The 23,823-nt window shown below is 40.7% G+C and overlaps 2 protein-coding genes across 9 annotated transcripts in view; both read left to right on the top strand.

Annotated features, from left to right (window-relative positions):
* Positions 1–6,763, top strand: part of LOC113648668 (coiled-coil domain-containing protein 178) — a 30,409-nt gene extending 23,646 nt beyond the window's left edge. For 4 of the 6 annotated variants that reach the window (XM_027155984.2, XM_047811107.1, XM_027155965.2 and 1 more), the window contains one exon: positions 792–1,520. In XM_027155984.2, coding sequence (XP_027011785.2) covers positions 792–929 — 138 coding nt within the window. In that variant the 3' untranslated portion in view covers positions 930–1,520. Of the gene's footprint in view, positions 1–791; positions 1,521–5,659 lie in introns of those variants that run through there. The other 2 variants (XM_047811108.1, XM_027155996.2) reach the window with 2 other exon arrangements.
* A 3,758-nt stretch (positions 6,764–10,521) lies between these two features.
* klhl14 (kelch-like family member 14) lies at positions 10,522–23,699 on the top strand. Of its 3 annotated transcripts, XM_027149071.2 has the most exons (10): positions 10,522–10,994; positions 11,986–12,240; positions 12,929–13,829; positions 15,435–15,556; positions 19,730–19,819; positions 19,912–19,990; positions 20,064–20,254; positions 20,949–21,107; positions 21,632–21,789; positions 22,455–23,699. In XM_027149071.2, the coding sequence occupies exons 3-10, from the start codon at positions 12,952–12,954 to the stop codon at positions 22,593–22,595; spliced, it is 1,818 nt and encodes a 605-aa protein (XP_027004872.1). In that variant the 5' UTR covers positions 10,522–10,994; positions 11,986–12,240; positions 12,929–12,951; the 3' UTR covers positions 22,596–23,699. The 3 variants fall into 3 exon arrangements, with proteins under 3 accessions (XP_027004872.1, XP_027004863.1, XP_047667451.1); XM_027149062.2 differs by lacking the exon at positions 10,522–10,994 and having other exon boundaries at positions 11,438–12,240; XM_047811495.1 differs by lacking the exons at positions 10,522–10,994; positions 11,986–12,240 and adding an exon at positions 12,405–12,538.
* Positions 23,700–23,823: the final 124 nt, after the last annotated feature.

Below are 23,823 nucleotides of genomic sequence, written 5' to 3'. Positions count from 1 at the left end.
CAATCAACACCAGTTTTATTTAAGCAGCCGGATTCTTCATCGGGCTGCACAGGCACAAGACACCCACACGCCCACTGGAGAGGAACGCCCAATCACGAAAAGTAGCGCCACTGATTTGTCACTGTGTCTTCCTGAGGCACAAATGACTGCCTCCGACTAGCTCAACTAGAGTGGAGGGATGTAGTGCGGAGAAGTGTGTGTGTGTGTGTGTATGTAGGGGGTGGTGGTGGTGGTGGTGGGGTTGATGTGAAAAGGGAAGGGAGAGAGAAAGAGAGGGATGGGCGAGCATGAGGCTGTCATCTCAGAAACGCTTCCTGCCAAATCAGGGCACTGCGTTCAGGGTTATGCAAGTTTACACCAGGGATAGCATAATTGACAATTGCTAACAACAGAGAACAGGGTGGAGAGTTGTGAATGGCCGGTAATAATTGGAGCGGATGCCCGCTGCGCTGCTCTCGGGGGATCGTAATCCAAGATCTTGTTTCTGATATAATTGTTAGTCAGAGAATTTCTGCATGGCTAGGCCAGCTCAGATTCCCAAGCTGGTTGACAGTGCAAGGCAGTTTAATAGAAAATCTGGTCGCTGATTTTTTTTTTTTAAAGAGCAGATGTGCACTGAACCCGCATGCACAGTTCACCAGGAGTGCCGCATGCCGTCTTCGTCTCTTTCTCCTCACGCCATCTGATGTTGTGTGTAGGCAGAGATGGAGCACAGACTCTCGGTTGTTGTTTTTTTCCTTTTTAATACATTATTACGCGTCTCTTGCCTATTTGCTTGCCTTTTTAAACAGGAGGACTTGTCCGGGGCGATCCAGCGCGTCTCTGGCTTCCTGACGGATGCCAGCCGCGACGCCATGGCAGACAAACCGAGGCGCGTGGACCTCGGCGGACTTAACAGGCCGATGCCTACGGTGCAGATAGCAGAGTAATTGGACGTTCACCTTTGTGCCAGACAACTCACTTATAACCCTCTCCAAGCGTGCTTCACTCTCTCCACCCTCTCTGCTCCTCACAGCCCAATCCATAACAATGAAACAGGTGACTTTCATGCTGCTGTCAGGAATGATCTAATTTTAGCTGGGTGAATGATTGCAATTGGCTTTGCCTCATCAGATAATTAATCTATGTCACCATTAATTGGAAAAGAGAATAATTACAGGGCTGTGTTGACAGAAATTCTACGCTTCTCCACATTCCCGGATCTAATTACACCTACTGAAACCCTCCTGACCTTATCCCGTGGTTAGTATACCCGCGTAGTCTTAACCAGCACATGGCCCAAGTATACAGTACGCTTCCTCCATCACCCTGGATCTCTCTCTCTCTTTCTCTTTCTCACTCACTTTTTTTGTTGTTTGCCCCCCCCCTCTTTTTTTCCTTCTCCCCCTCGTCTTCTTTCCGCCCGCAGAACTGTCTCTCTCAATCACTTTTCAATATTCAATCTTAATTTTGTGGAAGTTTAGCATTTTCAATGAGCTGGAGATGAATGATTAATGAATAAATTTAAATGCTTCATTTTGTCCATGGATCATTAGTCAAGTCCTTTGTGGGAAGGACCTGCGCAAAAAAAAAAAAAAAAAAAAAGAGTGAAAATTATTGAGACATTAGCCTGAAGCAATCCAGGGGTAAATAGTATGCACAGAAGGATGTTGTGTGAGCACTACCCACTGGCGTTCCTCCGAACCCCATGAAAACACTCGTGTTCCTATTTTCTCTCATCACATGACTGATGTGCGCCAGTGACAAACTCATCTGGGTTTCTTCCTTCGTTTCTGCGGAAAACTCCCTTTTCGTTCACTTTTTAAACAGGGGTGTACATATTTTTATTGCTATGTGTGTGAAACCAATGTGGATTATTACGAAAGTTTGGAGTTTTCTGGATGCTCCAGTGAGAAATAAGTTCCGTAATTGAACGAGATTTAAATTAATTGTGTAAGGAATAAAACCCTCACATTGTCTCATGTGGTGCAACCCAAGATTATGACCCTGGAGTGGATTATTTTCTTGTTGCAGCACGTCGTGGGGTCTCTCCTGAAGACTTCCCACTGTTCAAAACATCAGATTACAAAGCACTGAAACCGGAGACTCCTTCAACATCCACGGCGACTTTGCTATTAAGGTCTTCGCCACTTTAGTAATGCTGACGTTACAACAGACCTTGTGATTTGCGTTATAAAAAACGTATAACCTACTGACCAATCAGAAGCGAGAATTCAAAGCACCCCGCCCCACACCCCCACGCTGTAATATCAACACAAACCCATGAGCACAAACAGCCGAACCGACTTCCTGATTCCTGACAGCCGTATATAAAGCTACACACTCGCGCGCACGACGCTCTGTTGCTCTGCAGCCTGTCAGAACGCGTTCATCCGGATTCCAGCTAGCGCAAGGCTCTCGGATATCTCACTCCGGAGAGATGTTAATGAAACAATCAAGGCAAAAGTATAGGCCACTGATGAGGAACACAACACACAGATACGTGTTGTATCTGCGGTACGTGCAACAATTTGCTGACAGGATCTCAGGAGAACGTTCGATCCATAACAACGTCTTTCACTCACTCTCTCTCTCTCTCTCTCTCTCTCTCGCTCTCTCTCTCTCTTTTGGATGCCATGGTCACGTTTTGAAGGATGAAGTGTCTCTCTGCTATCTCTTCCAGTTTGGGCAGCCATATTTTAAATTAGTAGACTTCCCAAACACATTCATCTGCGCCCTCTATCCTGCTAATCAATCCTGAGAAATAAATGGCACCCAACCTGGAACGCCATAGTGTCATTAATTTCTCCGGAACCATGCATCAAATCCGTCCGTCGGCATTCCGCGCTGCTCTGACGTTCCCAGACACGCGCTTATGCACATGCATGCGCGTTATGAAATGCATCTTTTTGTAGCGGCTTAGCGTCGTATACCGCAGGTCACTCACTGTACTGTACCTAGACACAAAGGCCCGGAGCTACGAGAAATCTACATATCCGTAATCAGTTAATATCCCAACCACAGAATCAAGGCCTCACCCAGTCCTGCAATATTGAGTCATTTTCCCAACAGGAGTTTGCTTTAGGATACAGTTAGCAAAGTGACACGGGTAGTCAGAAGTTATGGCCTTTTTAAGAGATATCATATTTAGCGAACACCGTTTTAGCGCCTCCGTGGATTAATGCTCCTGTTTACACCTGTGAATCCGATATTGATACAGTGACAACGGCTCGAGCCGTGTGAATGATGCTGATGAGTTCGCATATTCATTTAAGGGTCTGTGTTGAGGAGGAGGAGGAGGAGGTCTGGGTTGGGAGGGGGATGAGGGGGGAAAAACGTCTGGAAAGAAAAGACGAAAAAAAAATAAGAAAGAGAGAAGTGGCAAACAAATTCATCAGGAAAATAATGTATGTTCCTTTTTTTCTCCACACTTGCCTGCTCTCCCACACATTCATCTTAACAGAATAATAATTTGTGAAAGTCTCTGACATTTGTGGCTAGCTAGCATGGTAATAAACCCATGGCTCGGAACGTTTTTTACTTAATTAGAGTCAATCAATCCAAACTTTTGCTCACTTACCGGTGTGAAACAGCGATATAATGAGCAGAAATCAGCACGGTGATTGGAAATACAAATTACAGCTGTTTAAAGGAAACCACACACTCTACTACGTGGCCAGCGATGCAGAAGCCTGCTGGGGACATCTTGAAGGGTTTGGTGCCAAATCGACGGCTACAGTAGCTCAGGGAGAAGGTGCGAGAGAGAGAGAATCGAAAGAGAACGAGAGAGAGAATACAGCCGAGGCTAATTCAGCACGAGCGTTGAACAAAACGAAGATCGTTTCAATCTAAGTCGTAATCTGACATAAATCATTATCATTGTATTAATCTGCTACACGACTGTGCCATTTTTTTTGGAAATGAGTCAACGACGAGGTGACGTAAAGTCACTCTTCCCACCCAGACGTTTTTGTCAGTCCGCACCACCTGCACGTCCGTCACGTGGCGAAAAAATTTACAAAACTCCCAAATATAATCAGCGTCAACAAATTCTGACCAATCAGATTAGAGAACTCAGCAGCCGGTATTGTTCATGTCATGTTTGTTTGTTTATTTGTTTATTTATTTATTTATTTTGGTAACAAGTTAAGTGGAGGAGCCTTTTAATTTTCAAGCAAATGTTAATTTGTGAAGTTTCTAAAGCGCACAAACCGAGCTTGGCAGCCACAGCTTGACGTTGTGTTGCAGTTATTATTGTCAGACTATCCAAGGGAGCACAGATAATGTAAAATTCTCTGCTTGGTCCCCGTTTGTTTCACTGCTGACTGGAGGGAGTAATTGGGTGGTGCTGACCATATTATTATCCATTTTCAAACGGGTTACAGCAGTGTCAGAACAAAGGAAAGGGAAATGAAATTAAAGGCTTAATGTCTACGAATGTTGCCTCTTGCACCAAAAAGGAAGTGCGAAGCAGAAGGATTCAACAAACACCACAGTGTAATATGTGTACTTCATGATGTAATATGTGTTGTGGGTCTTTTATGGCGGGGATAAAATCGTGTGTATTACACGTGCGAAAATATAAACGAAATAAAAATCGCGTCAGAAGAAAGGAAGCCGCAAACTGACACGTGAAAACGGATTTGTAAAAGATAATGCGTGTGAAAAAGAAGTGACCAAAAATGAGTGTAAAAATCACGGGAGGGGGGGGGGGGACAATGACATGTGCAGATTAATTGTTAAAAAATTAATGTAGTTAATGTAAAAAGTACAAATAAAAAAAACATTTAATAAATACTATGAACCACCTGTCATGTGAAAATAACTAATTGGTGTAAAATCATACATTCGTGGATGTAATATAAAGGTTACCTGTGAAAAAAACACCTGTAAAAGTAAAATACAAATAAATGATTTGTTTATAAAGAAAAGCAAAGAAATGAAGCGTAAAAATCACGTTTAAAAGTCAATTAATTTTTGTAAAAATGACGCAGAAAGAGACGAACACACGAATTATGTAGAAATGTAAAGGAGAAGGTCTGTTCGAACAAAAGGAACCCGAGAATCCCACGTAAACTCCACGTGACTTTTCTCAGTGATGTGTGTGAGGAATTCTATCAGGAGTCAAGCACAAGGCTCTCGTACCTGTAAACTCTTTGTTTGTGTGCCGTGTCCCTGTGAGGAGCGTTTGGGGTTGGGTGCTGCTTTAACTAATAAAATCTCCCAGTTCTCCTCAGAAATAAGCATCAGCTCTGCTCCAGTGGCTTTACCTTCCCCAGGTGATCGCGCCACTGAGCCCACAGCCGCTCCACCGCACACGGCTCTACTGCTGCTGCTGCCAACCCTGAGGGTGGCTACCCGGTAGCAGCACACACACACACACACACACACTAAAATGCCTGCTTGCACATACGCACTCAGGTACGTAGAAAGACACACAGAGAAATGCTATTGTCCCTCGAGTGTCCCATCATGTCTCTGCCCTAGCTGCCCAGATGCTCTCTTGGGGACACTTCTTCTCTTACTGTTCTCTCACTTTCTCACACACACACACACACACACACACACACACACACACACACACACACACACACACACACACACACACTCTCTCTCTCTCTCTCTCTCTCTCTCTCTCTCTCTCACTCTCTCTCTCTCACTGTGTTTTCTTTGTCATGAGTGATCATCTGCAGGTCTCCAAGCGCCCGGGCCCACCTGGTCGAGAACTCGCCCATTAGAAGCCCATATGTGAGAAAGAAGCAGCAGCATATCTACATTTCTACACCAACGCAACACCCCTGTGGGACACACACACACACACACACACACACACACACACACACACACACACACACACACACACACACACGCTTCTCTTACTATACTTCTGAGGACCTTCCACTGACATGCCGGTAATTAAAGTTATGCTACACCTAAATCTAACCCCAGCTCTCACCTCAGGAACCACTATGAAGACTTTTATCACATTTATTTTATTTATTTATTTTTTTTAAATAAAAGCTGAAGATTTTGAAAATGTTTAAAAAGCATTTTTCCTCAGAGGGATCAGCCCCCAAATGTCCTCAGAAAATCTTGGTTCACACTGAGACTACAACACACACACACACACACACACACACACACACACAGAGTATAAAAGCTAATTTGTCTCATTATTGTGCTGTTGAGTCAATCGTATGGAAAAAGTACATTTCCATTTCCATTTGTTACTGCATTTCATTTCCATGTTTACTGAATATGATAAAGAACAAAGGGAATATGAAAAATCACACGGTTTAGCCATACGGTATATACTTTACAAAAAAATGTTCAGAAATCACTTCGTACCGTTGTCTGAGATCGGGTTATATGATGATGTCAAAATGACAGAAGTGCCAATATTTATGCTTTAACTGCCACTTACTCTTTTTGACACACTGCTATCTTACCTTGTTTTGATGCTATGGAGCAGAACAGAATTCACCCAGCAAAAAAGCACAATGACTGAAAGGGAAAGGACGCGAGACGTGGTGAAATACGCGTTCCTGTCACTTTTTTTTTTTTTTTTGACTTTGTGCAGGTGAACTTTGACCCTTGGAAGTGTTCGGGGGAGAGAATCCTGTTTTTTTTTTTTTTTTTAAAGACAATAGTTTTGGATTTTGTCGTGGTAATAACGTTTGGTTAAATTCTGTTGTTCGTGATCCATTTTAGGTGTCGTATTTTTTCGATTTTCTACTAGAATTAGCGTTTTCAGCCTGATTCTGTGTTTTTCTGGGAAAATAATTCTGTTTTTTTTTTTATGAGGTAAAATAATAATAAGAAGAATAATATTAATCTTTGTTTTTTTTATCATGGATTTGATTTGGATAAAATCTGCTTTGTTCGTCTGTTGTTTAGTTCTCGTTGTTTTGTAGTTAAATAGAGAAAAATAAGATTTCCTTTTTAATTCCTTCTTGAGGTTTTGCGGTAAAATTCAGGATCGTTTTTGTCGATAAAAACCTTTTTGTTTCTGTTTTCCTCTGTAAAATGTTAAGAAGGTTTTCCTACTCGGTGTGAACGCTCATATGTTAGAGGCATTATTACTCGCATGCTGCTCCACACAAAGGACTAAAGTGGTGCGTCAGGCTACAGATATAGCGTAAAGCACACAGATCGTTTGCACGTAATAAACACGGGTTTATTCTGTAAAGGACGGATTATATGAAAATAACCGGGAGCGTCTTTTAACAATCCTAACATGGTAGATGCTGTGGAAAATCCACACTATTAAATCTCAGGCTTTTCCACATAACTCGAACGTCTAAAGGCTTTAATATACAGTATGATATTGGAAGGGGGGAAAAAAAATGTAATAAATAAATAAAAAATAAAAATAAAACACCAACTTCTTACACAAAAAGCCACTTTCTGAACGCCTCCATTGCAGCACATTTAGTTAGCAAAAAATATTTTTACAAACAAGATGATATCGCAATAGCACTCTGTGATATTAATATGATCTGTTCCCTGATCTGTAAAGCACCTGGTTATCTTGCTCGGCGCCGATAAGAAAAAGTGCTGCGGATTTCCAGTTTGTGAGCACATTTGGGCTGAATCTTTCACACGTCACAAATTGCAGATGGGAAGCGGTGATCTTGAACAGCCGATCACCCCAGCGTGACCATCTGACACCTTCCATTTAGGAAAATAATACTTTCTATCTTAGCATACTCTCCCCACTGCAGCCAACCAAAGGAAATATGCTTGGAGGAGTTTCAGCTACTAACTTTCACTCCTCTCTCTCCCTTGCTCTCTTTCTTCGGACGTGTTTGCTCATTTTTTTCTCTCCTGCCGTTAAAATAAAGGTATAGGTTTCTACAAAGGTGTTAGATATAAACCCAGATTATTGAAATATAGTTATTTCTTTAAAACAAGCACTTCCTGTACATCACCTCCATATGTTATGAATAAAAACTAGTTAAGGTTATCGTTTACATTCCGCTATGTGATTGGAATTTTAAAAAAATGATTATATCATGTATATCAGTAGCATATTATAGGCTGTGATAGATAATATTTGTTCATTCATTCACTCTCTACCACTTATATGAACTACCTTGGGTAAAGGTTAGCCTGTCATCGGGCCAGGATACACCCTAGATGGAGTGCCAACCCATCACAGGGCACACACACACACACTCATTCACTCACACACTACAGACAATTTTCCAGAGATGCCAATCAACCTACCATGCATGTCTTTGGACCGGGGGAGGAAACCGGAGTACCCGGAGGAAACCCCCGAGGCACGGGGAGAACATGCAAACTCCACACACACTAGGCGGTGGTGGGAATCGAACCCCCAACCCTGGAGGTGTGAGGTGAACGTGCTAACCACTAAGCCACCGTGTCCCCCTAATATTTGTTGTAATCTTGTTAAAGGAAAATAATCAGCGATTCAATTAAAGTGTTTTATTGCTCTGACCCCATCACAATTCGCTAATCATTTAACTTATTAAATAAAGCTAGACATCATCATTTCTATCCGTTTTAGTTACTTCAATGTCGTGGCGACACTGGAGACTCCTTCCAATAAACTCTACGTAAACATCTCCTGACAAAAACCTTTGCCGTCTGGAGACACTCTGACTTTAGCATCCTTCTTCATTTGAACTTCAGAGAAGCTAATAGCTAAATAAGAGTTAATAACGTAAGGAAATCTGGACGAAGAAACGTTTCGTGTTTTGTTCTTCGTATTTTTTTTTCTCAATTACATTTTTCTTGTGGCGTTTCCATACAAATGTTTTTTATTTTTTTATTTCGAAGCAATTTCTAACATTTTTCCCTCATAGGATAAATGAGTGAGTAAACCAATTATCCAAGTCTCTTCTATGATTCACACAAACGTTCTAAAACCTTAAATGTGATTTTTTTTTTCACATTGAGAAATTTCTGTTTTCAGAACAAACAAATTAACATTTGTAACTCAAGCTGCATTTGTTTTGCTTTGCTTTGTTTTGTTCTGTTTTTGTTTGCTTATTCATTTTTGCTGTCTTAAGGGAGAGAATAAATAGAGGTTGGTGAGGGAACAACTCTTTATAGCTGCTTACAAAGTGAGTGAGAACAGTTACCTGAAATTATATCTGGTTGTTTAGTAAACTGCTGCTTTAAATGAGGTATAAAACAATTTGTAAAACATGCTGTTATGGAAAGATAATCAACAAAATGATTTCAAATGAAAAATCAGAGCGAGTGAAAGTAAAGTTTATATTAGAAAATGTTTTTTTTTTTTTTGCATGTTTTATGTTTAATATGATCGTTTTGCTTCCTTTTAGGTATAAAATTGTGAGATTAGCCAATAGAACGGATTAAATGGATTCCAAAGACTATAAATAAGTTTAATAGTCTTACATTTGGTTTATTTTCATCTTTATAATAAGAAATAATATTTATAATTGTCAAGATATCGATGTTTTAGTTTTTTTTTTTTACTTTTTGAAACAGTAAGTCTGTTACAACACACCATACCGCCATTGGTTATTTTCCTACAAGATCACGACACAGTACTTTATTATTCCTCACGTTTTTGTGAATTAGTTTAGTAAAACTCTGTAATGCTCTTGATTAGGTAAATGTGTTGTCGTTTGTGCGTGTGTATAACGATGACGATCACGCCGCTCTCTCAGTCCGGCGTATGAACCAAAAACCACAAGCATTACATGTGTAAACGCCGGCGATAAATAAGAGTCGGGTTTTTAACCGAGGGGAACGGAGAGTTGTAAATGTTCTCTGTGATTTGCCGTCTCTAAGGGTTTAATTAAGTCCACAGTCTCCGCTTTCACATGATGAGACTCACTCGACGCCCCGCCGTAACACGGCACACACCCGGAATGCCCCGCCATCTCAAGTCCACGGGCCTCAGGAGAACCGAGACGCTAGACGGAGCTTAAACGCTCGGAGAGACGGCCATCTCAGATGGTCTAATAAGTCAACGGAGAATTGGCTGATAGCATATCAATTTTAGCCCACTGCTTTCCACGGGTTATGAGCGATGACACTATGACCAAAGTGCAGATTTATAAAATCGTTTTGCATTCTAACGTTTTTGGTTCCTTTATAGAGCCTCGATCGCAGTGTTTTGTTCTATCCAATCTGCTGACTATCGACTGAATAATTTAATACTACAAATTACTATAATATATTTTTTTTTTTTTTTCTCGCACTTTTGGATCGTGATGAAACAATACTGTTACAGGAAAATAACCAGCGACATGCTGATGTGACGATGCAGAAATTCTGTATGTTTTGTGTTTTATATTCCTCGTATACCATAACAATTTTCATGTTTGAATTTTTTAAGTTACAAAACACATTTTTTTTTATCCATTTAGAGTTAAATGTTGCTTCCAGGAAGCACCCAGGAAGCACCCAGGAAGCACCAGGAAGCACCTGTGAACACTCGTTCCTCACCAGCTGCTCTTTATTTTGTCTATCTTTAACTTAATAAAACAAAACAAAACAACTCATCTGGACTACAGCGTTTATGTGCAAATGCGTTATAGTTTTACTTTCCCTTGTTAGTTATATGCAAATGTTCTTTAAAAACGCTGTACACATGCTTTGAATTGTTTTTAGTTTTGATCGATCTTATGTGTTTACGCTATTTTTTCCATTTGTGAGTGATTTATTTATTATTTTGGCGTTTTTTTTCCCACGTTTTTTTTACTTTCACGCATGATGTTTCATACAATGTGTGTTAATTTTCCAAACGTGAAATTTTGTTCTTCATGTAAATAATGTAGACATTCCTTTTTGGGGGAAAATTTATAAAGGCAGGTCGCAGGAAGTGTCCTGTTTAGAAACTGTAATCAATTTTATTTCAAGGTATCCTCCTTTTGAAGGACTAACAGAAGAAGAAGAAGAAGAAGAAGAAGAAGAAGAAGAAGAAGAAGAAGAAGAAGAAGAAGAAGAAGAAGAAGAATGAAGATGTATCCCAGGCTGAGGTGGTGGGGGTATTTTGCTTGGGTTGAGGTGAGGTAAGGCAAGATCATTTTTGAATAATTAAACTTACACTTGTTGACAAATTACTGTGTTATAGAGGAATATAAGACTTCAGGACGACCCCAAACGATATTCGTCGCAAATATTTCTTTTCAAAAAAAAAAAGAAAAAAGAAAAACACCCTCATTTTCTCAAAGGCATTAAATCTGAGCAGCTATTTATTTTTGTCAGGATAGCTGCTTCCAAAGGAATTATGAATATCTGGGATTATATATATATTAAAGATTAAATCTATTCTGTGTCTGATGCTGATGAGGGACTAAAGTTTGCCGGACTTCAGGTACAGTATCTCCTTTTGAAGGACTTCTACAAAACAAGGAAGAAGAAGGTGATGAAGAAGAAGAAGAAGAAGAAGAAGAAGAAGAAGAAGAAGAAGAAGAAGAGAGGGATGAGGTGGTGGGGTGTGGGGGGTATTTTGGCGATGGAGATTAAGGCAGGGGCTTTTTGTCATTTGTGCGAGACAAGCCATTCATCCATCCCGTTCTCAGCCAACAAAAAAAGGCTGCTCCCAGAAATTAGCAGTTTCAGCTCAGCAGCAAAGCCGTCGGGCTGTGAAGGCACAGAGAAATTGACTAATTAGCAATGCGCACTAAAACTTGACGGTTCTCTCCATAACGGCGAGGCAGAAAAAAAAGAGTCGTTTTTTTTCCCTTCTATCTCACTCTTTTTTGTCTTTTCTCCTTTTTTTTCCTCCCCTCTCTCCATAGATGTTTGAAATCGCAGTCATTTACGCTCGACAGTTTTTACAATAGCCTTGAGCCATAATTTTGCCCGTCTCTCTAGCATCCATAGCCCTGCATGGTCTCTCTCCGCCGGCCATGCGCGACCGTTTCTCTCCCCAACCGTGGATTTCCTATTACTCTCGTTACGACTCACTGAGCCCCAGGCCCAAGGATAATGATGTGTTGTTTCTTGGTAGCATAATTTGTCACACGTATATTTCTTCTTCTTCTTCTTCTCTTGCAGAAAGCACGGCTCTCTCACTCTCTCTCTCAGCACTCAGCACACTTCTTAGTTTAGTTTAATTCAGCCGCACGCGTAATCAAAAAAAAAGAAAGAAAGAAAAAGAAATACGCGGCTTTGCGCATCGAGTCTATAGCCAGACTTTAAGAAGAAAAAAAGAAGAAGAAAAGGAAAGGACGAGAACAAAGACAAAGTGCTGTGAGGATACACACATCTTAAGGATCTGGGGATACTTTGTTTTCTCCTCTTAAACTCAAGGTAAGTTTGGCTCGTCTTCTGAAGCCGGATACTAAATATACTTACGCACGGCGGTTCAAAGCAGGTGGACGAACACACCGCGTTCAGGCTCAAGTTCACCAGCAAGACGTCGATTAAAGGGAGAAAAAGAAAGGGTCTACGGTGTTTATTTCCGTTGCAAGTCGGTTTTGGGGGGAACGGGGGGAAAAGGCGCAGCCGCGGATTTATGATGGCCGTCAGAGACTAATTGCTTTTGTATCTCGGGTTTCAGGATGCGCACATAGCTGGTGTAAATGTAAATGCCTGTGTAGGCTACGCGGTGAGTGTGTGTGTGTGTGTGTGTGTGTGTGTGTGTGTGTGTGTGTGTGTGTGTGTGTGTGTGTGTGCGTGTGCGCGCGCTTGTGTGTGTGTGTAAGTGAGAGAGAGAGAGCGAGAGAGAGAGAAAGTGTGTGTGAGGCAACGTGATCGGATAGCAAACCCTGAGTCTTTACAGTCAGCATGCCTTTCCTTTCCTTTGCTTGCCTTGGCTCATGGAGCCGAGCGGTGCAGTTTAGATTTTGCCCTCCAATACGCAGCGTTTATGCAAAATAGGCTTTACCAAACCGGAGGGTAAGAGGGCTTTAGGCTAGCTGTTAGAGGTGACAGAAAGTCCAGGGATTGCTCTGTTATTTAAAAGAAGATAAATGGCTCCGGCATTGTTTGCTTGTAGGAGGTGCGAGCGGCTCCCAAGTCATGTCCAGATCGGGCGACCGAACGTCTACGTTTGACCCAACACACAGCGACACGCTGCTGCACGGGCTCAACCTGCTGTGGAGGAAGCAGCTCTTCTGCGACGTGACCCTCACAGCTCAGGGACAACAGTTCCACTGCCACAAAGCCGTGCTCGCGTCCTGCTCGCAGTACTTCAGATCCCTGTTCTCTGCGTCACACGCGCTCAGCAATGAGCCGCTCGCCGGAAAAGATCAAAGCAGCGGCGGAACCCCGTCTTCCTCCCCGGATGAGAAGCTCCTGGCCAGCCCGCGCTCGATCAGCAACTTGGTGCTGCAGGGCTGCTCGTCCATCGGGCTGCGCTTGGTGCTCGAATACCTGTACACGGCCAACGTGACGCTCTCGCTGGACACGGTGGAGGAGGTGCTCTCGGTCAGCAAGATCCTCAACATCCCACAGGTCACCAAGCTGAGCGTGCAGTTCCTCAACGACCAGATCTCCGTCCAGAACTACAAGCAGATCTGCAAGATCGCCGCGCTCCATGGCCTGGACGAGACCAAAAAGCTGGCCAACAAGTATCTTGTCGAGGATGTGCTGCTCCTCAACTTCGAGGAGATGTGCGCCATGCTGGACGCGCTGCCACCGCCCGTCGAGTCCGAGCTAGCTCTGTTCCAGATGTCCGTCCTGTGGCTGGAGCACGACCGCGAGACCAGGATGCACTACGCGCCGGACCTGATGAAGCGCCTCCGCTTCGCCCTCATCCCGGCTCCTGAGCTGGTTGAGCGGGTGCAGTCTGTAGACTTCATGAGAAGTGACCCTGTGTGCCAGAAGCTCCTGCTGGATGCCATGAACTACCACCTGATGCCCTTCAGGCAGCACTGCAGACAGACAACAGCCAGCAGGTACCTGCATGTTTCATTCATATACATCATAAAGAGTGTGTTAACATACTGCTCAAAGACCTCCTGCTCATAACATACTGCTCATAAACCTATACAGCTCATACCACACTTCACAAAAAATACTGTCCTTAACATATTGCTCATAGCAGACTGCTTATAATGTCCTGCCCACACCATACGTCCATTAATAATACTGCTCATATCTTCCCAGTCATATTTATAATATAGATTCTGTCTCATGTCTAATATTAAGGCAGCATAGAATTGAAAATTTGCTTGTGAAAGTTTCTCTGAGATCATTATCACTCGCCAAGTCACCAAATAATAAATTCAGGAAGTCTTCCGAAAATTCATTTAACACAAATGCATTTAATCTGCATGATGTGAGTCGACATAGCTTTCTTTGGTTGGCTGTGATGATCATTTGTTTGGACATCCAAGAACAAGCTAATGAGAAATTTGCATTGAAGAGGAGTAGGGGGCATCATCATCATCATCATCATCATCATTACATACTGTATGATACAGTGCAAGACTGCATGTCACAGAGCAGAGGAATTTTAGAACTAAAAGGAAAACCAAACTTTTTTTTTTACAATACAGATGTATTTGGATTTAAATGAGGCTTGTAATATTTTTTTCATAGAGCTTTTTATTCCTTACCTTTTGCACTGGCAGAACATGACACATTAGGGCCTAAGATAACTTTATTTACCTGGTCTCGAGGTTCGAATGAAACCTATACTATTCAAAATACTAATAATACACTTCAGAGACATTCAAAACTCCTTAATAAATGTAATAAGCTTGATCATGTCCAGCATTGAACAAATGTCAGAAATGTATAAAAATAGAAAAGACACCATGGGTTCAGCCTCGATTTAATTGAGAATGAAAAGAAAACTCATTGGCCTATGGCGAGGGTTCAGTAACGCAGATTTGCTCTGCACGACGGACACATGATCATTTTTGATTTCATCCTCACCCACACATCACTTCTAGCTCAGGCCTCGACTCCAGTACCTGGACGGCCACATGACAGAGACCTCGGTGTGAAACCCAAACATATTCATCTCTATTTAAGTTTTTATACATATACATCATACCTCGTTTGTCATATACGTTATTTGGACCGATGTGTAATGTTTTGTTTTAAAGTTGTCACTGTTTTGCTCACGTGAAATGATATCTGGACGGAATTTTAAATATTAGTGTTTGTTTCACTTGTTTATCAATTCACTAGCTGGCTGATTTATGTGACGCTACATTACATTATGTTACATTATGTTATGTTACACTACAGCCCAAAAAACAACAACACACAAACACACTTTGGTGTCTACACTTTTATGTTTTACCATCCTTTACAGAACGAGCTACTAGCAACTAGCTAATTATGTTAGTATGCTGTAACTATGTTGTAACTGGATTTATCTAAATGGATAGTTTTTTCAGTCGGTTTATCTAGTGTGTTTCAGCTAAGGTTGCTTCAGTGCTTTCCAAAGTATGTTGAAAATAAATAGAAACGTGTCCTCGTCTGCAGATAAAACCCAAACTGCGTTTCGCTTCTCTGTCTCTTTGTTTAACTACCTTCCGAATTTCCAGAATCCGTTCCAACAAAAGGATGCTGCTGCTAGTTGGAGGTCTGCCTCCAGGACCCGACCGCCTCCCCAGTAATCTAGTGCAGTACTACGACGACGAAAAGAAAACATGGAAGATCCTTACAAGTGAGTGCCCTTATCTCCATCCTGGAAACATTTCTTTTTCTTTCCAAAACAAAGTCTCACCAATCCAGACTGGTCCCGTGGTAAAATAGAAAGTTATGACTCCTTAGATGACTCCTTGAGCTAATGATGTATCACTATCGCTTTTAATGTAACTTATTAATCAGAGCGTGACTCGTCTTCACACCATCGTGGAGCTCTGGCGTCTCTTCTTATTTTCTGCTTCTCCTTCTTTTTTTCCGAGTCTTTACAGTCTGTTAGCAAGACGAATTTTAATTTGGTGAGGATTTATCAGCAGATGATCTTACACACACACACACACACACACACACACACACACACACACACACACACACACACACACACACACACAGATTTGGTTTAGGTTAATAGTTGACAGTGAAATAGATTAAAACGTTGGGAAATATAACGTGACCATGTGGTATAATACAAGATGAATAGAAATATCAGGTCGAATAGAAAAAATGACCTGTAACCTGGATTCTGATTGGTCAGATTCATTTCCTAATCCGTAGTGCGGCTGCACATCGATTTTCATCAACACGTTTTTGTGTAATGAAGATTATTGAACACTGGCAAAAGGAGTCTAAAGTATTAACAACTAAACAAAACTGGAACTGTTGTTGAATTGCTGTGGTGTGAGAGGACTAAAAGACTTGTGATGGAAAATAAACATCATGGTAGTAACAGTGACCTCACTTAAGCTGTTGTTGATGGTTTTCCTATAACTGTGCGCCCATTTTGTGAAAATGTACTTTTACCCCAAGGCAGATGAACATAAACAAAAGGACATTTTGTTGAGTAATGGCAAATACATATCGGTATATCTACACCCATTAAAAACAGCTTTGCCCATAGGAACTATGGGAGTTATTGCCATTTTACTCAGAAGTTCAATATAGAATTAGCTATACGAGAAAAACATGTACAGGGTCAAGCAGTTAAAGGATAATTTGTTTTCTCAATGATCTTTGAGTGTCAAATGGCCCATGGCTGTTCATAATGTCCAAATCGCAAAATCATCCTTAACACATTATGACGTGGTTAGTGTGGTGGTGTGTGCTTTAAGGATCTGGAGACTTCTCTGTTGGTAATATGAAATATCTCAGGATTTGTCAAAAAGGTGTTGAGTAATTCGCTATGAGAGCAGGTCAGAAATGCTTTTTTTGAGATTATTGGTTATCGTTTCTATAGTAACGGCATGTTTACAGGGACTTGTATAAATTACACACTAGTTTTCTGCAAGGTTTACGGAAGGAGTCTCCAGTTTCAGCGCTTTGTAACCATCAGTAAATTTTCCAAAATCTTCAAGACAAAAACTGTTCAGATGTTAAAACATCTGCCATTTATAACAGTACACAGAGCGAAGACTATCAAACTAGCTGGTTGTAAAACCATACAAAACAATGAAAAGAGCCAGGGCTGTTAGCAAGCTAGAGCGCTAATATTAGTTAGCTAGCTAAAAAAGCAAAGAGGGCCAAAAAATAATAAATAAATATAATATGGTCCAGAGAGGGGGGAAAAAAACACAAAGTACACGAGAAGACACAGAGCAAACATTGCTAGCAAGCTAGTTGTCTTAAAACCATGTGAAGAAAATGAACAGCCACCAATCATTTGTGCTAGCTGCCAAAAAAATCAAGTGAGGAATGTGACCAGACATGCAGAATAAACACACAAAGAAAATTTGCAGGCTTTCTACTTAGTTTTATTGATTAATTTGGACAAAGGCATGCTAGTTTTGTTGTTGTTGTTGTTGTTGTTGTTTTTCCACCACTGTATTATGACGTATGAAGTAAATATGTGTTAAAATTTTCCTACAGAATTATTCTCAGTAATTCCCTTTTTGAACAAAACATTGTACTACAGGTTGTTTTTTTTTTTAAATAAAAATAAATATTTAATCCACCCCACAGAAAAAGGCACATAGTTTATGCTTTATAACAATCTCCATTGACGCTGTTTGCGACGGACATGACGTCATCTGTGACTCACCTTCCCTTAACATAAAGGAGTGAGTGCCATCTAGTGTACTCAAATTGCTATCTACCCCCAATAAGAGTCGAGCAATTTTTTATGGGGATAATTAATACTTAATCCAATTAAGTGAAATCAATTATGAAAGGCACAAATACGCATGCGTATGAATGTAACATTAAGACCGGTGTGTAAATTAAGTGTCTGACTTTAAGGTTTATTAGTGTAGACTGGAGCTCTGGGGGGTTAAGTAAGTGAAGTACGACAGGTGAGGTCTTGACTCCGCCTCCCTTGTACTCAAAGCCACGCCCACCGCATCAACAAGGTGTTCACACATTGTGTCCAGTAATCCTGGGGTGACAAAGACAAACACGTGACCCATGAACTTGTACCGTCCTGATCAAGTCATGTAATCGTCATGTAATCAAGTCCATGGAACAAATTTATTATCCTTGTTCTAAATTAAAATAGCTTTGTGGATCGTGATCGAACTGATAGATTATTTTATTTATAAGTGCTAGTCACTGTTAATCCACTAGAGGGCAACACAGAGCAAATGGAACGTGATTCTTTTTTAAAGCAACTCATTTTGCAATCACAATTTAACAATTTAACACAAAATAAAAGTTATATTATAATCAGAACCAGATTTAGAGTAAAAGCTAATATTATATTAGTAATTATATTAGTATATTAGTATATAATATTGTATTGATTCCTGGACGTGAAATATTATTTAAAAATATTTCATATTTCAAAAATATATATTATATATAAATAAATATTATTTTTAAAAATAATGTAACAGTGTATATGTTTTATTAGTCAATAAACACTTGAACACAATAAACCCACTTGATACTAGACTAAATTCAGGATTGAATCAAATTTCATCTAGAAATTCCTTCAGATCAGAATATTGAATGATGACTGATGCCTTTGCACAAGTACAAATCTGCTACTCAAAATGATATAAGTGACGTGACATACGGCTAAGTGCGGTGACCCATACTCAGAATTCGTTCTCTGCATTTGACCCATCCAAAGTGCACACACACACCGGGAGCAATGGGCAGCCATTTTTATGCAGCGATGCCCAGGGAGCAGTTGTTGGGTTCGGTGCCTTGCTCAAGGGCACCTCATTTGTGGCCGGCCCGAGACTCGAACCCACAACCTTAGGGTTACGAGTCAGACTCTCTAACCATTAGGCCACGACTTGCCCACCATATATAACCATGATGAATTACTACATTTTTACATAATAATTAGAACATCTGTAGACATTTAAAAAAACAATTTCATCATGTTACTCATTTTCACAAGGAACTGTTTGTTTTTTGTGAGCTGTTTTTTAAAATGTTTTTTTTTTCTCTTTGTTGAAACATTGAAAGTGATGAAATGTTATGAAGTTGATGTTATTTTTTACGAGGTACAAGAGTCACCTTGCGTCGTTTTTTTCCTGTTTCCTTGGATGATCCTTTGATTAGCTGCCTCATCCTGTGCTTCTGCAGCTCCGATTGTGTCACTTGCCTGACTTTTTTTTTGTCGAACTGGCCAATGAAGGCAGTGCGATTCAGGGCTGTCTAATTTGCCAACGTGGGCGATCCATCAGGCAGCGGAGAGGTGACAGTGGAGATGAATGATAGAGACAGACAGGTGGCTCTTAACGTACGACTGATTTACGCAGCAGTGGCACGGGCCAGAGAATTTATTGAGTGAACATGATCGTGTTCATTACGACTGCCACCTCGAGACCATTTCTCTCTTTATTCCAGCAGGGGGGGTCACTTCAGGCGTAGGAGGAGCATCAACAAAACGTATTGTTAAAGACAGATTTATGCCCTGATTTTATTTTCATATGTGCTGATAGAACATCTGTGCTTTAGCTGTAGCATTTTTCTCAACGGGCTTAAGCTTGTGTAACGTGTAAACCCACACTGTTTACACACGGTTCCTGTTACCACACTGAAGATGTTTTATTCCTCTTATACCAAGTGAAAAGTCACCACCCCAAAACACTGGGAGACTGGAGACTCCTTAGGGAAAAAAATGACATAAACACACGGAAGGATTAGTTGGAGCACGTTGATATCGACATGTCACATGACCACATCATCAGAACTCACACCTCAACTCCCCTGTCCTTAAGCGTTTATCTTACGTCTTTGTTTTTCACAGTAATGCCTTACAACAGCGCCCATCACTGTGTAGTAGAAGTGGAGAACTTTCTTCTGCTACTGGGTGGAGAGGACCAGTGGAACCCGAATGGTAAAATATGGACAAATGAATACGCAAACGAAAAAATAAAAAGTCTTGACACAAACAAGAGCTTGTGTAAATTCCTTCTGTTTTGTCTGCAGGCAAACACAGCACTAATTTTGTAAGCCGATACGACCCGAGATTCAACAGCTGGATCCAGCTGCCTCCCATGCAGGAAAGGTAAACGGCAGAAAAGTAAAACTCTCAGGTTGGGTTTCTTTGCCGAAATATTTAATGATCATGTGTTCTTCAGGAGGGCGAGCTTCTTTGCGTGTTGTCTCGATAAACACCTTTACGTCATTGGAGGAAGGAACGAGACTGGATACCTGTCCAGCGTGGAGGCGTATAACCTCGAGACTAACGAGTGGAACTATGTTTCTTCTCTTCCACAACCTCTCGCGGCTCACGCCGGCGCCGTCCACAATGGAAAGATCTACATTTCGGGTGAGTCGATCTTCAGCCGAGTCGAATTCCTAAAAGAAATTTTAGAATTGTTTATGCGTTACATCTAACTATTATAGCAATGGAAAAAGTGTATATTAAAATTTTTTTGTTGTTTTTGTCTCAGAATTGTAGCCACGATTGTCCCGATTACTTGAAACTTTGCAACATCGAAGGATTTAAACTCATCATTTTTATGTCACGTATCTGCAGAAACGTAATTTCTGATATATTCTATATTTAGATAAATGGGCGGAGCTTATATAATAAATTTTTTTTTTTATATTTCCCCAAATCTTGATCATCGTTATACTTTTTGATGAGGAATGATGAGAATTACATCATCATCTGAAGAGTAGACTTTCGGTCTTGTTAAGTATGCAAATCGGCAAGTTCTCATTTAGACGAAGCCTCGTTTGCATAAACAGATGTAAACAATTAGAAATGTTCCAAATTAAACATTTCATTGTAATCTATTGAATAAAACAAATGACTGTATTCATCTGAAGCGTCTTATATTAAAATTTCTGACCATTACTTTAACACGGTTTTCTGACAATAATTTAAAAAAAAATCGCCTTTTAATTACATATCAGGAATTTATATGAATGAAGAGCCATAAATATATTAACATGTAATGAAATATATATTTATGAGTGAGTGTGTGTGTGTGTGTGACCTGACATATAAAATACAGGTGGCGTCCACAATGGCGAGTACGTGTCCTGGCTGTACTGCTACGACCCGGTGATGGACGTGTGGGCCAGGAAACAGGACATGAACACTAAACGTGCTATACACGCACTCGCAGTCATGAACGATCGCCTTTATGCTATTGGTGGAAATCACTTAAAAGGTAAAGCATATTGCATGGGGATAAAAAAAACGATGTCCAAGTCATAATTAACCCTGTCATAAATAACCAGTGTATGTCGCTAAAGAAAAATACTCAACAAAGTATTGTTTTTTTTCTTCCTTATAACAGAGCAAGTTTTCTAACACGTTCACATTTTTTAACTAAGAAACTAAACAAACATAATAATCTGTCTATAATAACATTTAATCTTGCAGACACCTGAGAAACAAGTTCCTTTTATCGCTTACGTTATAGCAAAACATCGAGTTATTCTGCCCTATGACACGCTTCGACCAATCAGAATTAGTCTACAAGTGATCTATTATATTTTCTGAAGTTTGTCATGTTCTTCGATTAGATGAAAGGTTTATTTTTTTATTGAGTAATTTTAACCTTAATTTAATGGACAAAGGTTTTTTTTCAGTAAACAAAATGTCTACTTTTTTTAAGTATGGAAACTCGCACATCTCTGAAGCGATCTATCGACTGTATGAGACGGTAACCATCTCTGTGCTTTCCTGTAGGATTCTCTCACCTGGACGTGATGCTGGTGGAATGTTATGACCCTAAGGGAGATCAGTGGAACATCCTGCAGACACCCATCCTGGAGGGCCGCAGCGGTCCCGGCTGTGCCGTGCTGGACGACAGCATTTACTTGGTCGGAGGCTACAGCTGGAGCATGGTAACTACAACCGGAAATGTGCATGAGCTTGTAGTAGCTCGAACCCCGGCGCTGTTAGATTCTTCTTCCTGACTGATCAGGAGGTGTTTTCTATGACACTAGTTTCAGCTCATTCGTATGTATAATTGCCTGGTGAGGGAACAGCTGTTTGTAGCGTCTGTAAGTTTTTGTCATTCTAAATGGAGAAAAAGTACATTATGTTCTTCAGTTGGCTTTGGTAGAGAGAGAAATAAAACACTTCAGGAGTGCCGTAAAGTGTTAGAAATGTAAGCTATCTGTTTGTATTTTTGGAGGGCACGGTGGCTTAGTGGTTAGCACGTTCGCCTCACACCTCCAGGGTTGGGGGTTCGATTCCCACCTCCACCTTGTGTGTGTGTGGAGTTTGCATGTTCTCCCTGTGCCTCGGGGGTTTCCTCCTGGTACTCCGGTTTCCTCCCCCGGTCCAAAGACATGCATGGTAGGTTGATTGGCATCTCTGGAAAATTGTCCGGAGTGTGTGAGTGAATGAGAGTGTGTGTGTGTGCCCTGTGATGGGTTGGCACTCCGTCCAGGGTGTATCCTGCCTCGATGCCCGATGACGCCTGAGATAGGCACAGGCTCCCCGTGACCCGATAAGTTCGGATAAGCGGTAGGAAATGAATGAATGTTTGTATTTTTTTTTTCAGGGAGCCTACAAGTCGTCCACCATCTGCTACAGCCCCGAGAAAGGAACGTGGACCGAACCTGAAGGCGAAGTAGCAGAACCTTTAGCTGGACCTGCGTGTGCCACCGTGATACTCCCAGCCTGCCTGCCGTTTAACAAATGACAGATAACTGTGTGAAAATAAGCCCTTAGGATGGACAGAAAGGCCATCGCTAAACAAAACGATGCAGACTGTCTAGACGGACGGATCGCGTAGGAGGTGTACAAATTATTTTTTTACACGTCTGACGAGAGCACTTTCTTTCCTTCTTTCCTTCTTTAATACTTAAAAAAGAGAAACACAATTTGCTTTTATGTGTGTTGACATTCAAACCTTCGATCACCTTTCCCTTCTTTTTTCTGTTCCTTCTCGATATCGCACGCATAACCGATATAGCTTCCATTTGTACTTTGTATTTTGTGAAGAAGACAAAAAAAAAAAAAGAAGAAGAAGAAGAACATTATTCCGAGCTGATGCAATGTTGGAAATTTGAAATGTGTTTTATGTCCTGGAACGATTCAAAAAAACGAATCGAATTGTTTTTTTATTCTAGACGAAACTCATGAATCCCGTCGTAAAACACTGTAGAATAGAGAAGTGTTCACCACGCTCCTGCTTGTTAAATATCGTAGCCATACTGTAAACGGTACAGCGGATGTACAGAGGACGAAGGTGGAACTAAGTAGTCATAAATTAAGCTCCTCTAATATAACACAGACGAGGACAAAAATGGACGAACAATCAAAAAATATATATATATTGTTTACCGAGCCATGTGCCGTGTCTGCATGGTCTTAACTAAGAACCTTATGTTACGCTTTTATTTCTTTTTCCCTTTTTCTGTCAGATATTACCTGTTAATGTTTAACAGTGCCTATTTCTAATCCTAGGTTCATTCGTTCTCATATATTTTTTTTTAGACAATAGAAGAACGCTGTCCAGAATCGGTTCAGCAATAAATTTGACACATTTGACCTAAACTAAAGAAATAAATAGATAGAGATTTAAATGAAGAAATAAATAAACTCCAATGTTTCAAGATTTGCAGAGCAGCACTGTTAGCGTAGCCGTCGTCCCGATCGATCCGGAGAGGTATCTATGTTTATTTTCATTCCTGTAAATAGTCTCTTGCGGTGAAACATTTTTGTGCCATGGGATTTATTATCAAATCCTGTTATGTTATTATACATTTTAAACGATGAAAAATAAAATGGAAATTCTGGATTGTTACTGCCTCTTGAATTTGATTTTTTTTTTTATTTGACCCACCCGAGCAGTGTTAAAAGGTTAGCGTACACGGGGATGTTACATGGCGGAATTGAACAGGAAATATATTTTGTATATATTTTGT

Source organism: Tachysurus fulvidraco, chromosome 3 (assembly GCF_022655615.1).
Source record: "Tachysurus fulvidraco isolate hzauxx_2018 chromosome 3, HZAU_PFXX_2.0, whole genome shotgun sequence".
In the NCBI taxonomy this organism is placed as follows: domain Eukaryota; kingdom Metazoa; phylum Chordata; class Actinopteri; order Siluriformes; family Bagridae; genus Tachysurus; species Tachysurus fulvidraco.
The sequence above is the reverse complement of the archived record's forward strand: the minus strand, read 5'-3'. Positions and strand labels throughout refer to the sequence as shown.

Bases quoted from the DNA above. Each gene is read 5' to 3' on its own strand.
- klhl14 (XM_027149071.2), top strand. From the start codon at position 12,952: ATGTCCAGATCGGGCGACCGAACGTCTACGTTTGACCCAACACACAGC. The intron at 13,830-15,434 runs GTACCTGCATGT...CCGAATTTCCAG, and splicing joins AGACAGACAACAGCCAGCAG to AATCCGTTCCAACAAAAGGA. The intron at 19,820-19,911 runs GTAAAATATGGA...TTTTGTCTGCAG, and splicing joins GGACCAGTGGAACCCGAATG to GCAAACACAGCACTAATTTT.